This window comes from Cololabis saira, chromosome 9, assembly GCF_033807715.1.
Source record: "Cololabis saira isolate AMF1-May2022 chromosome 9, fColSai1.1, whole genome shotgun sequence".
Taxonomy (NCBI): domain Eukaryota; kingdom Metazoa; phylum Chordata; class Actinopteri; order Beloniformes; family Belonidae; genus Cololabis; species Cololabis saira.
Genome location: NC_084595.1, coordinates 14,129,245 through 14,145,043, shown reverse-complemented (window position 1 = coordinate 14,145,043; position 15,799 = coordinate 14,129,245). Strand labels below are relative to the sequence as shown.

Here is a 15,799-nt window from a genome sequence, read left to right as displayed (position 1 = left end):
CGCGGCGCGGAGGAGGAACTGCAGCAGCGCCGCCTCGGACGAGCTGCAGCCGGCCGGGGAGAGAGAAACAACCACGAGCAAACATTACAGCCAACAATAACTCAAATAACGTGCCTTTGTGAATGTAGCGCCCAGAACGAAGTAAGTTGAAGCCTTTCGGGCTTATTCTGAGCCCCAGTTAAATACAGCACCGTCGCATTAAGTGCAGCGTTTGCGGGGATGTAAACTTCAGATGATGGGTTAGCTTAACAGCTAATAATAGGATAGCCCAGTTTAGCTGAGTGTTTTCACATCAAAGCTCTTCTCAAAGTGCTCACCCACTCTCACCACGGGAGAGAAACAGACAACTCGTATTTTGTCAGGTTGTTTGTCTGTTTTGTTTGTTTATTTCGGTCATTTCCAAATACAAAAGAAATGAAAGAAGAGAAAACCACAAATAAATATGAAGTTAATGCTAATATTGCATTAGACCGAAATATATAAACAAAACAAGACTGAAAAGGTGTAGAATGAAGCTTGGCTTATTAGAATCGGAATCAGAAAGGGGGTTTATTGCCAAGTTTGTCAACACACACAAGCAGTGGTGGACAGTAACGGAGTAAATTTACTTGAGTACTGTACTTAAGTACTGTACATATCCAGAGGATTTGTACTTTACTTGAGTATTAGATTTCTTTGGTACTTATTACTCTTACTTGAATACATTTCCAAGACAAATATTTTTACTTTTACTAGAGTAAATTTCTAGGAAGGCTGAAAAGTACTCGTTACTTTCAGGTCTGCTCTTTTTTCTTCTTCCCTAAAATCCTATTGGACACAAGCTGTTTTTGTCAAAGGAGGAGACCTATCACAGTGCACGCTCTCCACTGGGATGTACGTAAAGCGGAAATACGTCAAGCCTCCTCAAAACGATACCGCCAAAGTAGCTTGCGTTTGTCAACACAGAGCCGCAACAAGTCAAGACTGCAGGTTTTATTTAACATTGTGGTTCTAAAAGCAGCACATCAGTGCAGCTGGTTTCAAAGAGTTAATTCTCAGAAACAAGAGTTAAAAGATCCTTAAATTAATTTAGAAAAAATGTTGTAATTTACTGATGTGGAAAATAAGAAATTTACTCTTACTCTTACTTTTACTTAAAGTAAATTTAAAAGCATTTACTTTTGGATACTTAAGTACCTTTTAAAAGCAAGTACTTTTCTACTCTTACTCGAGTAATATTTTGACTGAGCTACTTTTACTTGTAACGGAGTAAATTTTGACCAGTAGTAATTGTACTCTTACTCAAGTACTGGGGTCGAGTATTCTGTCCACCTCTGCACACAAGGAATTTGTTGTGGTGATTGGTGCAATACAGTAAAAATAAAAATAAAAAATATAAAAGCAAACAAATATATATGGAGATAAACTGAGAGATACAATAAAGGAATAAACAGAAATGTACAATATGAGGATTAAAAAGTGCCGGATATGAATCTTTACAAAAAGTGACGTAGGATGACAGATGACAGATAAAATGTATAAACAGAAATGAACAGTATAGACAGAAATGTACAATATGGGGTTTTTAAAGTGTCGGATGTGAGTCTGTACAAATGTTACGGGGTTGGAGTATTTACGTTAATGTAACCCTTTTATAATCAATTTCTGTCAGCTCCTACATATACTGATACAGAGCAGTAAATCAATTAAAAGAAAAACATTTCAATTACTTTTTGTAGATTGAAAACATTCAATATACTCCATAGACCTATTATCTATTTAAGTTCTGACACTTACATAAACACTCATATAATATTATCACAATTAATCAGCATCTTATTCTTCAATATTTTTTTAAATATTTGCTATGTACTGCACTCTTTAATTTCCATTTCCAAAACATTCTACAGATTAACCCCATAAACTGAAACACATCTATGTTTGACTTCCGTTCTGTTCATTGTTTTTGTGAACATACAGCTTCCTCTCAGTTCATATACACTTTGTCTTTGCTGAAGCAGCTTCTGGATACAGTGCGGCAACAGATTATTATAAGCTTTGTACATCAACTCTGATATTTTGAAATCAACAAGTTCATTACATTTGAGCATCTGACAATTAATACATAATTTATTTGTTGGTTCCTGATAATCAGCTCTGTTGAAAACTGATTGGTCTTTTTTTGAGCAAAATAATTGGATTTATGATTGTTTTGTATGAATTCCCCCAAATCTCCACACAGTAAGTAATGTATGAGAGAATGATAGTATTTGTAATGCATTTGTGTTGAGAAATTATTTAGCCTTATACAAAATAGCAATAGACTTAGATATTTTCTTTTTGATATAACCAATGCGGTTTCCAACAAAGTTTATGGTCAATGACCACTCCCAAAAATGTATTCTCGTAAACTCTTTCTATTTCGATTTTATCTATCTTGATTTGAACCATTTTATGGACTTCACGATTACAAAAGATTATATATTTAGTTTTATTTACATTTAATGACAATTTATTAACACTGAACCAAAGTTTCAAAACGTGTAACTCTGTTTCCACTGTATCCAGCAGCTGTTCAAGATCGTTACCAGAGCATAACCGGTTTGTTTCATCTGCAAACAGGACAAAATTGAAAGATACCTTCGTGCTTCTGCTAAGTTGTGCGTCTCGTTATGTGATGTTATGCAGGAAAACGTCACTCTGCATTAACTTTTAAAACTGTCATCACGTCATCAACCATGCAGCCAGCCAGTGCAACATTTAACCAGCACAATCTGCGATTGCTCTTGGCAAGGAAAGCTCAGCACTTTAAAATCATGGCATGCAAATTGGATTGTAGTTTTACCTGCTTGCAGATAACTGTCTTTAATAGCTTTACTGGTCCATGTCATAATCAGATCAACCGGACAGCAGCAGGAGCCTCACTCAGTCTCATGAATGTCTCTTTCAGATCTCCAGGTCAATTTGATGGTCATGAAAGGCCCTAAGGATCATGAGGACTGTTGGATTTACAGACACTGGGAGGGCAGCCTGGGACCTCATCGGGAGCTGAAGCACAGATAATAACTCCCAAAGTGGCCAGTATTTTTCTAACTGGGTGAAGCTGGTGCTGCTACATCATCTATCCATCCAAGCGTCTGTGCTGGACATGTTGCTAGGTGTGTAAACATTTATCAGAACTGAAGCCTATGTATTGTATATGTTTCCGTATTTGGCTGAGCATCAGCCAAGGTGTCTAACCCCCTTAACTTTACAGTTTCCTTACAAAGTCCAAGCTGTGATGAATGCCAACTCTTTATCCTTTGTGTGTGTGTGTGGGTGGGGGTGTGTTTTTTGGGAAGGAGTGCAAAAGGTGAAGACAGAGTATTCCAGAGAGACATTGGTTGGAGACAGAAGCATCTGTAAGGTAAACAGGATCCCTTCCTGAAGGTTGAGGGAGGTGCTTCTCAAGGCCCCCACAGACAATACTCTGGGTATTATTAACGGAAATGGCTAAGAATAGAGAGCAGGGGAGCAAGGTGGCTCCTTTGGAGCGTGTGTTGTTTGGGTTAAACAAGCCAAAACGGAACATCATCTTTAGAAAAGTGACTGGTCTGGGTTGTTGTATTGGGTGTGGTGCAGTTGCACAAGGCAAGAGGTTGATGTGAGGGACTGTATCTGCTCTCATAACAGTGGAGATCAAGGAGAGCAGTCGTCGATTGCTCTGGACAGTTTGTGAATGGCGTCACTCAGCTTTACAGTTTGGATTTGTAAGTAAAACAGTTTTTCATGTGTATGAAGGGTGTCTTTATTCTTTCAGTTCACATTACACATTTGTTATCTTCTCTTTTCTTATTATTTATGAGTTGGCTGTATTTCACGCCAGTGTAAATCAAACTTGCATGTTTGGTATTTAACTTTAGCAGTTGATCAGAAAATTAATTATGGGTTTTATACGTTTATTTTACAATTGTAGTAATAATTTTCTTATAAGTTGGATGAAAAACAAATGTAAAAGCATGTATGAAATAACAAGAAAAAACCCGCTAAGGTTAATCCAGAGATGTGCTACAGATGTGCAGGTTTGGCTCAAAACAGGAGTTAAAGAGATGTTCATAATATTTAAAAGAATGTTAATTAGCTTTATCAAACTCTTTTCCTTATTAGAATTCTGCAGATGATTAAGTATTGTGTAAATAATTGGGATCAACGTCTGCCTTTTTGAGCATTTTTTACATCATTATTAAAGCTTAAGTGCCATAAGGGGTTTAATTTTTCAAAGTATACCTCAAGAAAAAAGAGAATTCATTTATTGGCATTCGGCATTTAATGACATTATAATTTATTCCACAATTAAAAATCTGTGTTCTAAGCAAAGTAGAAAAACGTAGGGAATAAATAATTTGAATAACCTATATACATCTGTCTTTGTATGTCTGTCTTTTAGATATTGGGCTGTTTTTTTAATTTGACTCGTAATGTGCCGACTATAAGTTTATAAGTCATTACTATAAGTTAAACTATAAGCTATACATGGCGCTTACAGCGTTATTGTACAGTTGGGCATGTAAAGGTACAACATTATGTCAGTCCTGGATGTCAAAATGCATTTGATCAGAAGGTGAGCACCTTCGGAAAAAACACTTGGCACAATCTTCTCTGCTTAAGTGCCATTAAACCACAGCGATGGGAGGACATGGGGGAAAAGAGATTAAAATTGCATTAGTTTGACATTTATCTTTCTTAGGATAACAACAGGGAAATGTAGCAGTATGTTTATACATTGAAATGTAATGACTTCAACGCTAATACAGTTGGTTGATTAGTGTTTATGACTGATCTGCTCCTGTATGGTGGTTAGGACCGTTGCCTCACAGGTAGGAGGTTGCTGGTTCAAATCCCAGCTAGGACCTTCCTGTGTGGACTTCCTGTGTGCCCTCCCCTATGCTTACCTCGGTTTTCTCTGGGTATTCTAGTTTTTTAGACTTCTTAATGGCTACATCATGGCATCTTTTTGAATTCAAAACCATTCTATAAAATGGTAGCCCTCTGAATTAAGTCAAACAAGAAATGCTTTGGTACACTTTCAATATCCTTATTCTGGGAAGAATTTAACATGAATATCGGAAATCATCCAATGTATGAGCTTCTGAGTTGACATGAACCTGTTGGTATGATTTTGTTTGGTGATTCAGACATTGGAAGAAACATTTTTATTATTATATTTTTCAAATTTGTGCAGTTGATGCTTGTGTTATTTTTGTCTTCATTTGTGTTTTTCCCCTCACAGATAAGCCATGATCCCCATCACTGAGCTGCGGTACTTTGTGGACACACAGCCAGCATACCGCATCCTGAAACCATGGTGGGATGTGTTCACCGACTACATCTCCATTGTCATGCTCATGATTTCCGTGTTCGGGGGGACGCTGCAGATCACCCAGGACAAGATGATCTGCCTTCCCTGCAAATGGGTCGTCAATGACACCTGCAGGAAAAATTTCACCCCCAACTTTTCCACATCATTGTTCTTGGAACCCAAAGGGATCCAGTATGATCTGGACCGCCACCAGTACAACTATGTTGATGCCGTGTGCTATGAAAATAGATTGCACTGGTTTGCCAAGTATTTCCCCTACCTAGTATTACTACACACCCTTATTTTTTTAGCTTGCAGCAACTTCTGGTTTAAGTTTCCTCGGACTAGTTCCAAGCTAGAGCACTTTGTATCCATTCTGCTGAAATGCTTTGACTCTCCCTGGACAACGAGGGCTCTGTCGGAGACCGTGGTCGAAGAAAGTGATCCAAAACCCATGAAAATGAACGGATCCATCATGGACCATAAAGAGTCTGTGATAAGCGAGGACGTCGAAGCAAGTGTTCCAATGCTGCAAAGGACAAAGACGCGCTTTGAGCAGGGCATTGTGGATAGAACAGAAACGGGAGTCTTGGACAAGAAGGAGGGCGAACAAGCAAAAGCCTTGTTTGAAAAAGTGAAAAAGTTTCGTATTCACGTGGAAGAAGGAGACATTGTATACAGACTGTACATTCGTCAGACCATCATCAAAGTAATCAAGTTCATTTTGATAATATGCTACACAGGGTATTATGTGCACGACATTAAATTCAGTGTGGACTGTTCTGTAAATATAGAGAGCCTGACTGGCTACAGAGTTTACCGCTGCGCTCACCCGCTGGCTACACTTTTTAAAATCCTAGCCTGCTTCTACATAAGTCTAGTAGTGGTGTATGGTTTGATCTGCATGTACACGCTCTGCTGGATGCTGCGGCGCTCGCTAAAGAAGTACTCCTTTGAGTCGATTCGTGAGGAGAGCAGCTACAGTGACATCCCTGATGTGAAGAATGACTTTGCGTTCATGTTGCACATGATAGATCAGTATGACCCTCTGTACTCTAAACGCTTTGCCGTGTTCCTCTCAGAGGTCAGTGAAAATAAGCTGAGGCAGCTCAACCTCAACAACGAGTGGACGCTTGATAAGCTCCGGCAGAGGATCACCAAGAACTCTCAGGAGAAGTTGGAGTTGCACCTCTTCATGTTGAGCGGCATTCCCGATACAGTGTTTGATCTGATGGAGCTGGAGGTCTTGAAACTGGAGCTCATACCCGACGTGACTATTCCACCCATCATCGCCCAGCTGGTCAACCTGCGCGAGATGTGGCTTTATCACACTCCAGCCAAAATCGAAGCCCCAGCTTTGGCTTTTTTGCGTGAAAACCTGAAGTCACTGCACATCAAGTTCACGGATATCAAAGAAATCCCTTTATGGATCTACAGTTTGAAGAATCTCAGTGAGCTCCATCTGACGGGGAATCTCAGCGCTGAAAACAACCGCTTCATCGTCATCGACGGGCTCCGGGAGCTCAAGAGGCTCAAAGTTCTCCGTCTGAAGAGCAATCTCACCAAGCTACCTCAAGTGGTGACCGATGTGGGCTTGCACCTCCAGAAGCTTTCTATTAATAATGAAGGCACTAAGCTGATGGTGCTCAACAGTCTGAAAAAGATGGTGAACCTCACAGAACTGGAGCTCATTCGCTGCGATCTGGAGCGCATACCGCATTCAATCTTCAGTCTGCACAACCTGCAGGAGATCGATCTGAAGGACAACAACCTGAAGACTATTGAGGAGATCATCAGCTTCCAGCACCTTCACCGGCTAGTCTGCCTGAAGCTCTGGTACAACCAGATCGCCTATATTCCTATTCAGATTGGCACTCTGACCAACCTGGAAAAGTTGTATCTAAACAGAAACAAGATTGAGAAGATTCCCAGTCAGTTGTTTTACTGCCGCAAGCTGCGCATCTTAGACTTGAGCCACAACAACCTCACTTACATTCCAACTGACATCGGTTTCCTCTATAATCTTCAGTACCTGGCGGTGACGGCCAATAGGGTGAGTATTTAACTCGCCGTTTTCTACGCGAATCAGTGACTACGTTTACATGCAGTCAAAATTTGGGTTGCTAATATTCCGGTTACTGAAACATTCGGAATATTCCGTTTCCATGCGTGAGCTAACGGGGTTATCCCTGTTTACATGGTAATTAATCATTCAGGATATCCCGATCAAAACAGCGACGCGCGGAGAACGTGATGACGCAATTAGCGTCATTTCCGCTTCTTCTTCCTTTATCCAAATTCAAAACAAATGCTGCTTCGTGCAACTTTTTGCTCACCTTCTTGTAAATCTCGCTATCCCCGTACTTTCTACCGTCTACAAATGCCAAAATGTTCATATCCTTCATTACATTTATGTGATTAGTCTCCTCCTCACTCCGAAAGTGTGACGTGGTATTGTGTTTCTCCGTGTTTATAAGAACTTCCTGGACTCAAAAGACCAGGATTCCTTGTGAACAGAGCATGCGCAGAAAACAAATTCATGTTCCGTTTGATCGGGATATTCCGTTTGGCGTTTACATGACCCAATATTCGGGTTTTAAAAGGAGTAACCCAGGGGTCATATTCAGGTTTTTAAAAACCGGAATATGAGCAAATTCGGGTTCAAAGGGGTTATTGGGGTTTACATGGCCGTGCAAATTCGGGTTATTGCCAATATTCGCGTTTTAAAAGGGTTATTGAGTGCATGTAAACGCAGTCTTTGTTTCTTGTACATTGGATTTCATCATTCAGGCTTTGTCTGCTGCTGTAAATTAACATTTGCGCATTATGTTCTTTCCATTTTTCCCCGTCACAAAGATCGAGAGCCTGCCGAACGAGCTCTTCCAGTGCAAGAAGCTTCGCACTTTAAACTTGGGGAACAATTGCTTGCAGTCTCTGCCGTCCCGTTTCGGAGAGCTGACTGCACTGACGCAGCTAGAGCTGCGGGGAAACCGGCTGGAGTGTCTGCCCGTGGAGCTGGGCGAGTGCCGGCAGCTGAAGAGAACTGGCCTGGTGGTCGAGGAGGACCTGTTCAACACGCTGCCCACCGAGGTCAAGGAGCAGCTGTGGAAAGCTGATAAAGAACAGGCTTGAACAGGCGTGTGAGTAAAACAGAAGCTGACAAGCTGGTCAGGACACTGGAAGTACGTTCATGCTGTCCCCGAGTGGAACCTGGAGCAGGACTCGGCCTTGCTGCAGGGCAGCGCCAGCAAGGCTGGGCAACATGAACCCAAAGGCTGACTCTGCAGGCCGCTGGTTGTTTTTTTTTTAATTAATTTACAAATGACATCTCAGGCCTTTACATCAGAACCCAGTAATCTCGTTTTTTTTTTGGCAATAATGTAGCGGTGCCATTGGGATCCGGATCATGTGTTTACAATTTAATCTGCAGTTAGGCTCCTGTTTTATCAAGATTTTATCGCAAAAAGCACCCGGCATATATTGATGTCAGATTACAAAATTCACACTAAAAGCCCAGGTTACATAACTCTGATTACATCAATCAAGAAATACAAAATCAGAAAACGGGGAGTCCTCGAGAGTGTAATTATTCTAGCTAACAATTAATTAATTATGACATCCAGCTGGTAATCTTCTAGCTCTTTACGGCACCACTGCATCGGTGAGAATGTTCTTATCAGTTCTTCATCAATCATTTGATGCATGGATGGTATCAAGGATGTTCTCACATGCTGAGCTAAAAGGGTTACCAAGGTTACAAATGCAAATGTGGTGGAGATGGAGGAGTTGCTGAATCGTTGCAGCGATCTTACTTGTGATCTTCGAGTGCGTGATCCTGAGATCATCCGTGAGAAGCAATTGTCACTCATTTCTTGTACATTAGTAAACTATCTCTTCAGAATACCTCACAGCGAGAACTCTGTTTGGTTTGAATTGATGGCCTTTACTGTTTTTATGCGATTGTACTCGCGTGCACGGAGCAAAACAAACAAATCTGAGGCGAGAGATGAGGAGGCTTTAAATAAGATCAGTCGTGAAAGTTAATTTGATGTTTATACACAGTAACGCTGCGATGGCAACAGCATGAAAGCCGCTTAATATTGATAAAATGTCTGAAACAAATGTTGATGGTTTTGTGAAATGCTTGATGTGCTTATTAGACGGGGAACCCTGTGTGTGTCTGGGTTACTGAGCGTCGTTGGCAACAAATCACACACCCGCAAATGAGTTTTCTGAGCCTCTGGCCTCATGCTAGTTTATTATGACGCTGTAATGATGCGTCAACCTTGTTACTATGTTCTGTTTTAACCTCGATGAATGGCGTTACAGGAATCCCCTGCTCCGAGCAGATGGCACCCCATCTCCAAGAGTTATTTTAAATCTAAAATAATTATGTTTAAAGTGATAAATATTAGACTCGGTGAAATGAGATTATGTACATTTGAACTTTTGTTTTCTTCCGTAGATAGCAATTTGAGATCATGCGCTCACAAAAACAAGCTATATCTCTTTTTTTTGCTTTTTTTTTTTTTTTACATAAAAAGGGAAAGTAAATGTTAAGAATAGATTTTTGTTTTACAGACGAGATGAGAGTTTTATGATTTTTTGAAAGGATTTTCAGATTTGTCGCCTTAACGTTTGTCTTCTCCCGTCATCATCGTGGATTATGCGTTTCACCCTCGTGGTTGCGTCTTCAGAGGTGAACATCTCCACAGTCGTGTGTTGATACCGTCGTCGTCCTTCAGCGTCCAAGCCGCCACGAAGCCTCAGCCGTCTGTGGGCCCGGCAGGACGCGCTTGCCGTCTGTCACGTCGCCGTGACTGATCACCACCTGAACATAGGTCAGCCGAGGCTGCCGTCAGCAGTCTCAAAGGGATGGATCTGGCGTCTCTTTGCTTTCCTAACTACAGTGCGTTTGAGGTGTTAATTTTATTTGTACATAAACCACAGAGTGTAGGGTTAACTCTGCTAGTTTTGTAATGTACTGCTGATTTAGAAAAAAAGAAAGAAGAGAAAACGTGGGTTTGGGTGTGCTGTTCATTGTTTTGAAAATGCTCAGAATTAAGTGTGTGTGCGTGTGTGAGAGAGAGAGAGATTTCAACCCTTGTTTTTATTTTTGTAGTCGATGCTTAGCAGTGTTTTATACTTTAATCTTTGAATTCTGACTAGAAGCGGGCTCTAAATTCACACCTGCGAGGCAGTAAAAATGTTTGAATTAAAGCCTCATTAGATGTTTATTTTTCTTTCTTTTCCTTTTAAATTTTGTTTATTTGTAGAGAAGCGTTTTCGTGGTTGTTTGCACTGGGGAAACTTCTCTGGACCGTTCTTTTTTTTTTTTTTTTTTTTTTATAACTGAGCAAAGTGTTGCTATTGATGTGGAATAAACTGATGCTTGGCCCTGAGGAAATGCAACACATGAGAGGGTTTTTGTGTTTACCCTGATTTAAAAATTTAAAAAGAAATCTATTTTTCTTTTCCTACAGACCCAAACATCAGAAAACATGGATAGAAGCAATAAACAGTGTCATTATTTGACTGAAGAATACAGAAGTATTGTAAGCTAGGGGCATCTGTTTCAGTAACATGCCTCAACTATGCTGCACAGTGCAATAAATGCTTTCATTTAAGCTACACGATTTCCTTTGTGAATTGGCATTACTTTTTCCCCATTTGCTTGTTTTACTACTGTAATCGTGAGAATTTCAATAGAGGAAATGATCCTAGAAACTGCTTTTGCACTACGGCACCTTTCCCAGAAGTTCCACTTAGGCTAAAGCAAATATTCCCCCCCCTGATGGATGCACAGTGCGTTTTTGTATATTTTTTCCCGTATGGCAGCTGAGTGACCGCAAGCCACAAGACCAAACGCGTATCTGCTCAGTAATGAATTGTTTTATACCTTTAAGTGACACCTGGTGAGTTTTGAATTGCACAGAGAATATGACAGCAATACGTGTCACATTCAGACAATCAACGTTTTGTGAGTTTTTCCTTCACGACTCCAGAAAAATATTAGCTGTGGCGAAGCAGAATATAAAATGTGTGGGTTGCAAGTAAAGTGTTAGTATATTGTGTAGGTTTTGTCACAGGCTTGTTAAACTCATTTTTTTCTGTATTTTCCCTTCTTTTCAATATTTAACTTTATTTCTGCCGTGACAGCTATAAGTATTATAGTACAACTGAATTTCTCAGGAAACCAGTTAATACTCACCTTTTTTTTGAGTTTATTGCCTACTTTTTTATGACACCTGTTCTTTGTATTAATTTAAACAGCTGTGATGACATTTTATATACATTTATACATATTATTTTTTAGTTTTAATATTGAAGCTGGGTGTTTGAATCTTGAACAGGATGAGCCGTGTTTTTAAAGATAAACCACCCGGTTTGATGCCGGTTCTGTATTTCAACCGTGATCATGTATAAATTGATCCGTATCGTCCTTGTGAACCACGTAGGTCAAGTGTGTGAGTGTGTGTTTGTATGACGGGGCGTCCTCACCTCTTTCTTCCAGGTTTGTTCTGTCGTCTTAAAAGTCATCATTCTGGGTACAAATTCAGTTAAAGTCATGAGGGATTCACATTTTTCTTTTTGTGCTGTGTTTTTTTGCCAAAATTAAATGGACAACAGCGTAATTGATGCAGCCGTGTTTCAGTATTCTGTTTGAACATGTCTCGTCCTCTTGTGCACCATCCACCGGAGAAAATAAAATAAATCATGTTGACCAAATTTGTCTTGGAATCTCTTGTTTTTCTTAAATCATTTGTCGAGGTGTCAAATAGTGAATGTGATAGGTGTAGTGTTCACTCAGATCTTAAAAACCAATTTGCAGTTTTGTGATTTGTTGCTGTCTTCATAAGCAACAATTGTGTTAAAACTCTGAAAGGAAATGTCACTACCAAAGTTCTGTCAACAAGCAATTCCATTTTGTTCTCTTTTTATTTATCTATTTTTGTATTGCTCTCCAAAATGAATAAGACCCATATTTGTCAGTGGGAGATGCAATCTTTTAAAAACGAGACAAAAAAATTCCCAAATGTGAACCCGACATAAGCCAGCCAACCAAAAGACTAGTTGGCCGACGCCGGAGTACTTACAAACAAACTGGACCACATTACACCGGTCATGAAATCACTACACTGGCTTCCAGTGAGTCAAAGGATAGAGTTTAAAATCTTACTGCTGGTCTACAAAGACCTGAATGGTCTTGGACCCAAATACATGCTGGATCTGTTAGTTCCCTATGAAGCTCTGAGACCCCTGAGGTTCATCTGGATCTGGTTTGTTGTGTGTCCCAAGAACCAGAACCAAGCAAGGTGAGGCAGCGTTCAGTTATTCTGCTCCTCACCGGTGGAACAAACTTCCTGTAGACCTGAGGTCTGCTCCAACTGTCAGCTCCTTTAAAGGGGACCTATTATGGCATTTAATGTATATTTTAATCAGGGCTAAAAACATTACTGTTCACTGAAGCGTACTCTTAAATTAAATACTTACCTGCTGTACTCTACTGCCCTTACTTTTTAACAACTTGTGCTTTTTATTATCTTACCTCTTCTCTTATCATTTTGTTTCATTTTATTTGTTATTTACTGTTTAATTGTGTCTTGCTGCTTTTAATGTTGACGTAAAGCACTTTGAATTACCTTGTGTTGAATTGTGCTATACAGGACTGTCTCAGAAAATTCGAATATTGTGATAAAGTTCTTTATTTTCTGTAATGCAATTAAAAAAAAAAAAAAAATGTCATACATTCTGGATTCATTTCAAATCAACTGAAATATTGCAAGCCTTTTATTATTTTAATATTGCTGATTATGGCTTATAGTTTAAGAGTAAGTTTCCCAGAATATTCTAATTTTTTTAGATAGGATATTTGAGTTTTCTTAAGCTGTAAGCCATGATCAGCAATATTAAAATAATAAAAGGCTTGCAATATTTCAGTTGATTTGTAATGAATCCAGAATGTATGACATTTTTGTTTTTGTAATTGCATTAAAGAAAATCACAATATTCTAATTTTCTGAAACAGTCCTGTACAAATAAACTTACCTTGCCTACCATAATTAGGGACCCGGTCCACAAAGGTTGCACTCCGTTTGTCCTTCTGCCATCAGGGACACAAACACAGAACCACAAGGACACTAAACAGACCGAGAGCTGTTGTCTCCATCACCCCCCTCCAAATGCGGAACTATTGAATTCCGGATGCCCACTCCAGCCGGACGAATTTCTCCGACGCACCCAGTACACCGAAACATTTGAAATGGTAAGCATCAGTTTAGCACATTTAGAGCGTTTTCTGTTGTAAATGTAGAATAAAACATCTCCAAAAAGTTATTATGTAATACCTTTTACCGGCGTAATGGCCTACCTCCCCAAATAAACGCGTGTAACTGCGTTATTGGTCTTGTTTGACTTGTTTCCTGCGACAGACTGAGCAGAGCAGCCTGATAATGTGCGTGTTTGTGTTTATGTTCCTTGTTTAGGCGGTCACCCTCCACACAGATGTAGGAGACGTTAAAATCGAGTTGTTTTGTGAGCGCGCCCCGCGAGCATGTGAGGTGGGTTGAACCGCAAAACAGTGAACAATACTAATAATAAAAGGACATCTGGCTGCAGTGTTTTATTATAATAATGATATAACCAGTACTCGAGATGAGGGGGGATGCCATCCCCCCTGAAATAAAAACAGTCAAAATCATTCCCCCAGTAAAACTGCCATCCCCCCTTTCCATCCCTTATGTCATTTCATCAATGAATGTGGTTTTACTGCTATTTCAACATTTAGAGTCATCACCAGAAAAATAACTAATTTGACAATTTTCACCTGTTTCAAGTAAATTTTCACTTGAAATAAGTAGTTGTTCTTATTACAAGCAAAAAAATCTTGTTCCACTGGCAGATTTTTCTACTTCTTTTAAGTGAAAATCTACTTGAAACAGGTGGAAATTGTTTTGTTTTTTCCAGTGATGAGTCTTGTTTTAAGTGTAATGAGATTTCTTTTACTAAAATGAGACATTTTAACTAGAAATAAGACAAATATTCTTGTTAAAATGTTAAGTTTTTGCAGTGATCCATTTTACTTATCCTGTGAAGGACAGAATCATATTGATAAGTTCAGAAAACTGTTTTTTATTCTTGTGTTTTGATGTATTTGATGTAAGCCCAGTGGATATTTAAAGCTTACAGAAGGCTGCATTTAACTGCTGCTATGTCATTCCTGCAGTATTTCTGCAGGTGTTTTGGTCAGTGCTATTATTTGTAATATATTATATTATTTGTAATCAGCACAAATTATCTGTCCTTCAATGTCTTCAGAACTTCCTTGCTTTGTCTGCCAGCGGGTTTTATGTTGGCTGCACCTTCCACAGAAACGTAAAAGGCTTCATGGTTCAGACTGGAGACCCGACAGGTGGGAGTTTCACCTGAAATGTCCAGGTTACTTTTCCTACTTCTGTTACTTACACTTGTCATTTTAGGCACTGGAAAAGGAGGAACTAGTATCTGGGGTCGCAAATTTGAAGATGAATTCAATGAACACTTGAAGGTGAGTAGATGATGGAGTTAGTTGGGTGAAGCTCTGCTCACCTTTTCTTTTTTTTTCTTTTTTTTATGATTGTTATTGAATTGGATATATTTTCTTTCCTGATTTCAGCACAATGTCAGAGGAGTTGTCTCGATGGCAAACTCTGGTCCCAATTCAAATGGCTCCCAGTTTTTCTTCACCTATGCCAAACAACCTCACCTGGACATGAAGTACACCGTCTTTGGAAAGTAGGAAGCTTATAAATATATAAATATATATAAACGTGTATAATGTCGACACTAAATGTTGATGGAGAGCTGACTAGATTCCAGGATGACTTATTTGTATTTTTTTTTTATTGTGTGTGTATGTATGCATGCATGTATGTATGTGTGTGTGTATATATATATATATATATATATATATATATATATATATATATACACACACACACGTGTGTGTGTGTGTGTATGTATACTATTAGGATCCAGTCTTTTTTATTATTATTATTATTTATGCACAAAGTAATCATCTATCACTGTAACATATTACTCTCTCTTGCATGTAGGATTATTGATGGCTTGGAGACGCTGGATGAGCTGGAGAAGCTGCCTGTAAATGAAAAGACATTCCGACCCCTGGAGGAAATCCGGATAAAAGATGTGACCATGCATGCCAATCCCTTCGCTGGGTAGCTCACGTTAGTTTTAGATGATGAGGCACAAATTGTGTTATATCCACTAACATGGGTGTCCTGCAGAAATGGGAAACCTGCTGTAGAGGGAGGAAACAAGTACTGATGTAACTTCAAGCCTTCTTTTTTTTTTTTTAATCAACATTTTGAATTCTGAACAACCAAGTTGACTTCGGTTTGTTTTTGTTTTTATTCTTGTGATGTAAGAAAATATATTGGCAAAGTTTCTAATAAACACTTTAAAAAATAACTTGTAGTTTAT

At 39.2% G+C, this 15,799-nt stretch overlaps 2 protein-coding genes across 3 annotated transcripts; both read left to right on the top strand.

Annotated features, from left to right (window-relative positions):
- The first annotated feature begins 26 nt into the window (after positions 1 to 26).
- Positions 27 to 12,046, top strand: lrrc8ab (leucine rich repeat containing 8 VRAC subunit Ab). Of its 2 annotated transcripts, XM_061730525.1 has the most exons (4): positions 27 to 141; positions 2,930 to 3,137; positions 5,249 to 7,370; positions 8,174 to 12,046. In XM_061730525.1, the coding sequence occupies exons 3-4, from the start codon at positions 5,256 to 5,258 to the stop codon at positions 8,447 to 8,449; spliced, it is 2,391 nt and encodes a 796-aa protein (XP_061586509.1). In that variant the 5' UTR covers positions 27 to 141; positions 2,930 to 3,137; positions 5,249 to 5,255; the 3' UTR covers positions 8,450 to 12,046. The 2 variants fall into 2 exon arrangements, with proteins under 2 accessions (XP_061586509.1, XP_061586511.1); XM_061730527.1 differs by lacking the exons at positions 27 to 141; positions 2,930 to 3,137 and adding an exon at positions 3,678 to 3,728.
- A 1,490-nt stretch (positions 12,047 to 13,536) lies between these two features.
- On the top strand, positions 13,537 to 15,742 carry ppil3 (peptidylprolyl isomerase (cyclophilin)-like 3). The gene is made up of 6 exons (XM_061729856.1): positions 13,537 to 13,583; positions 13,804 to 13,878; positions 14,636 to 14,729; positions 14,797 to 14,864; positions 14,973 to 15,091; positions 15,412 to 15,742. Exons 1-6 carry the CDS (start codon positions 13,581 to 13,583, stop codon positions 15,536 to 15,538), a joined length of 486 nt encoding a protein of 161 aa, XP_061585840.1. The 5' UTR covers positions 13,537 to 13,580; the 3' UTR covers positions 15,539 to 15,742.
- Positions 15,743 to 15,799: the final 57 nt, after the last annotated feature.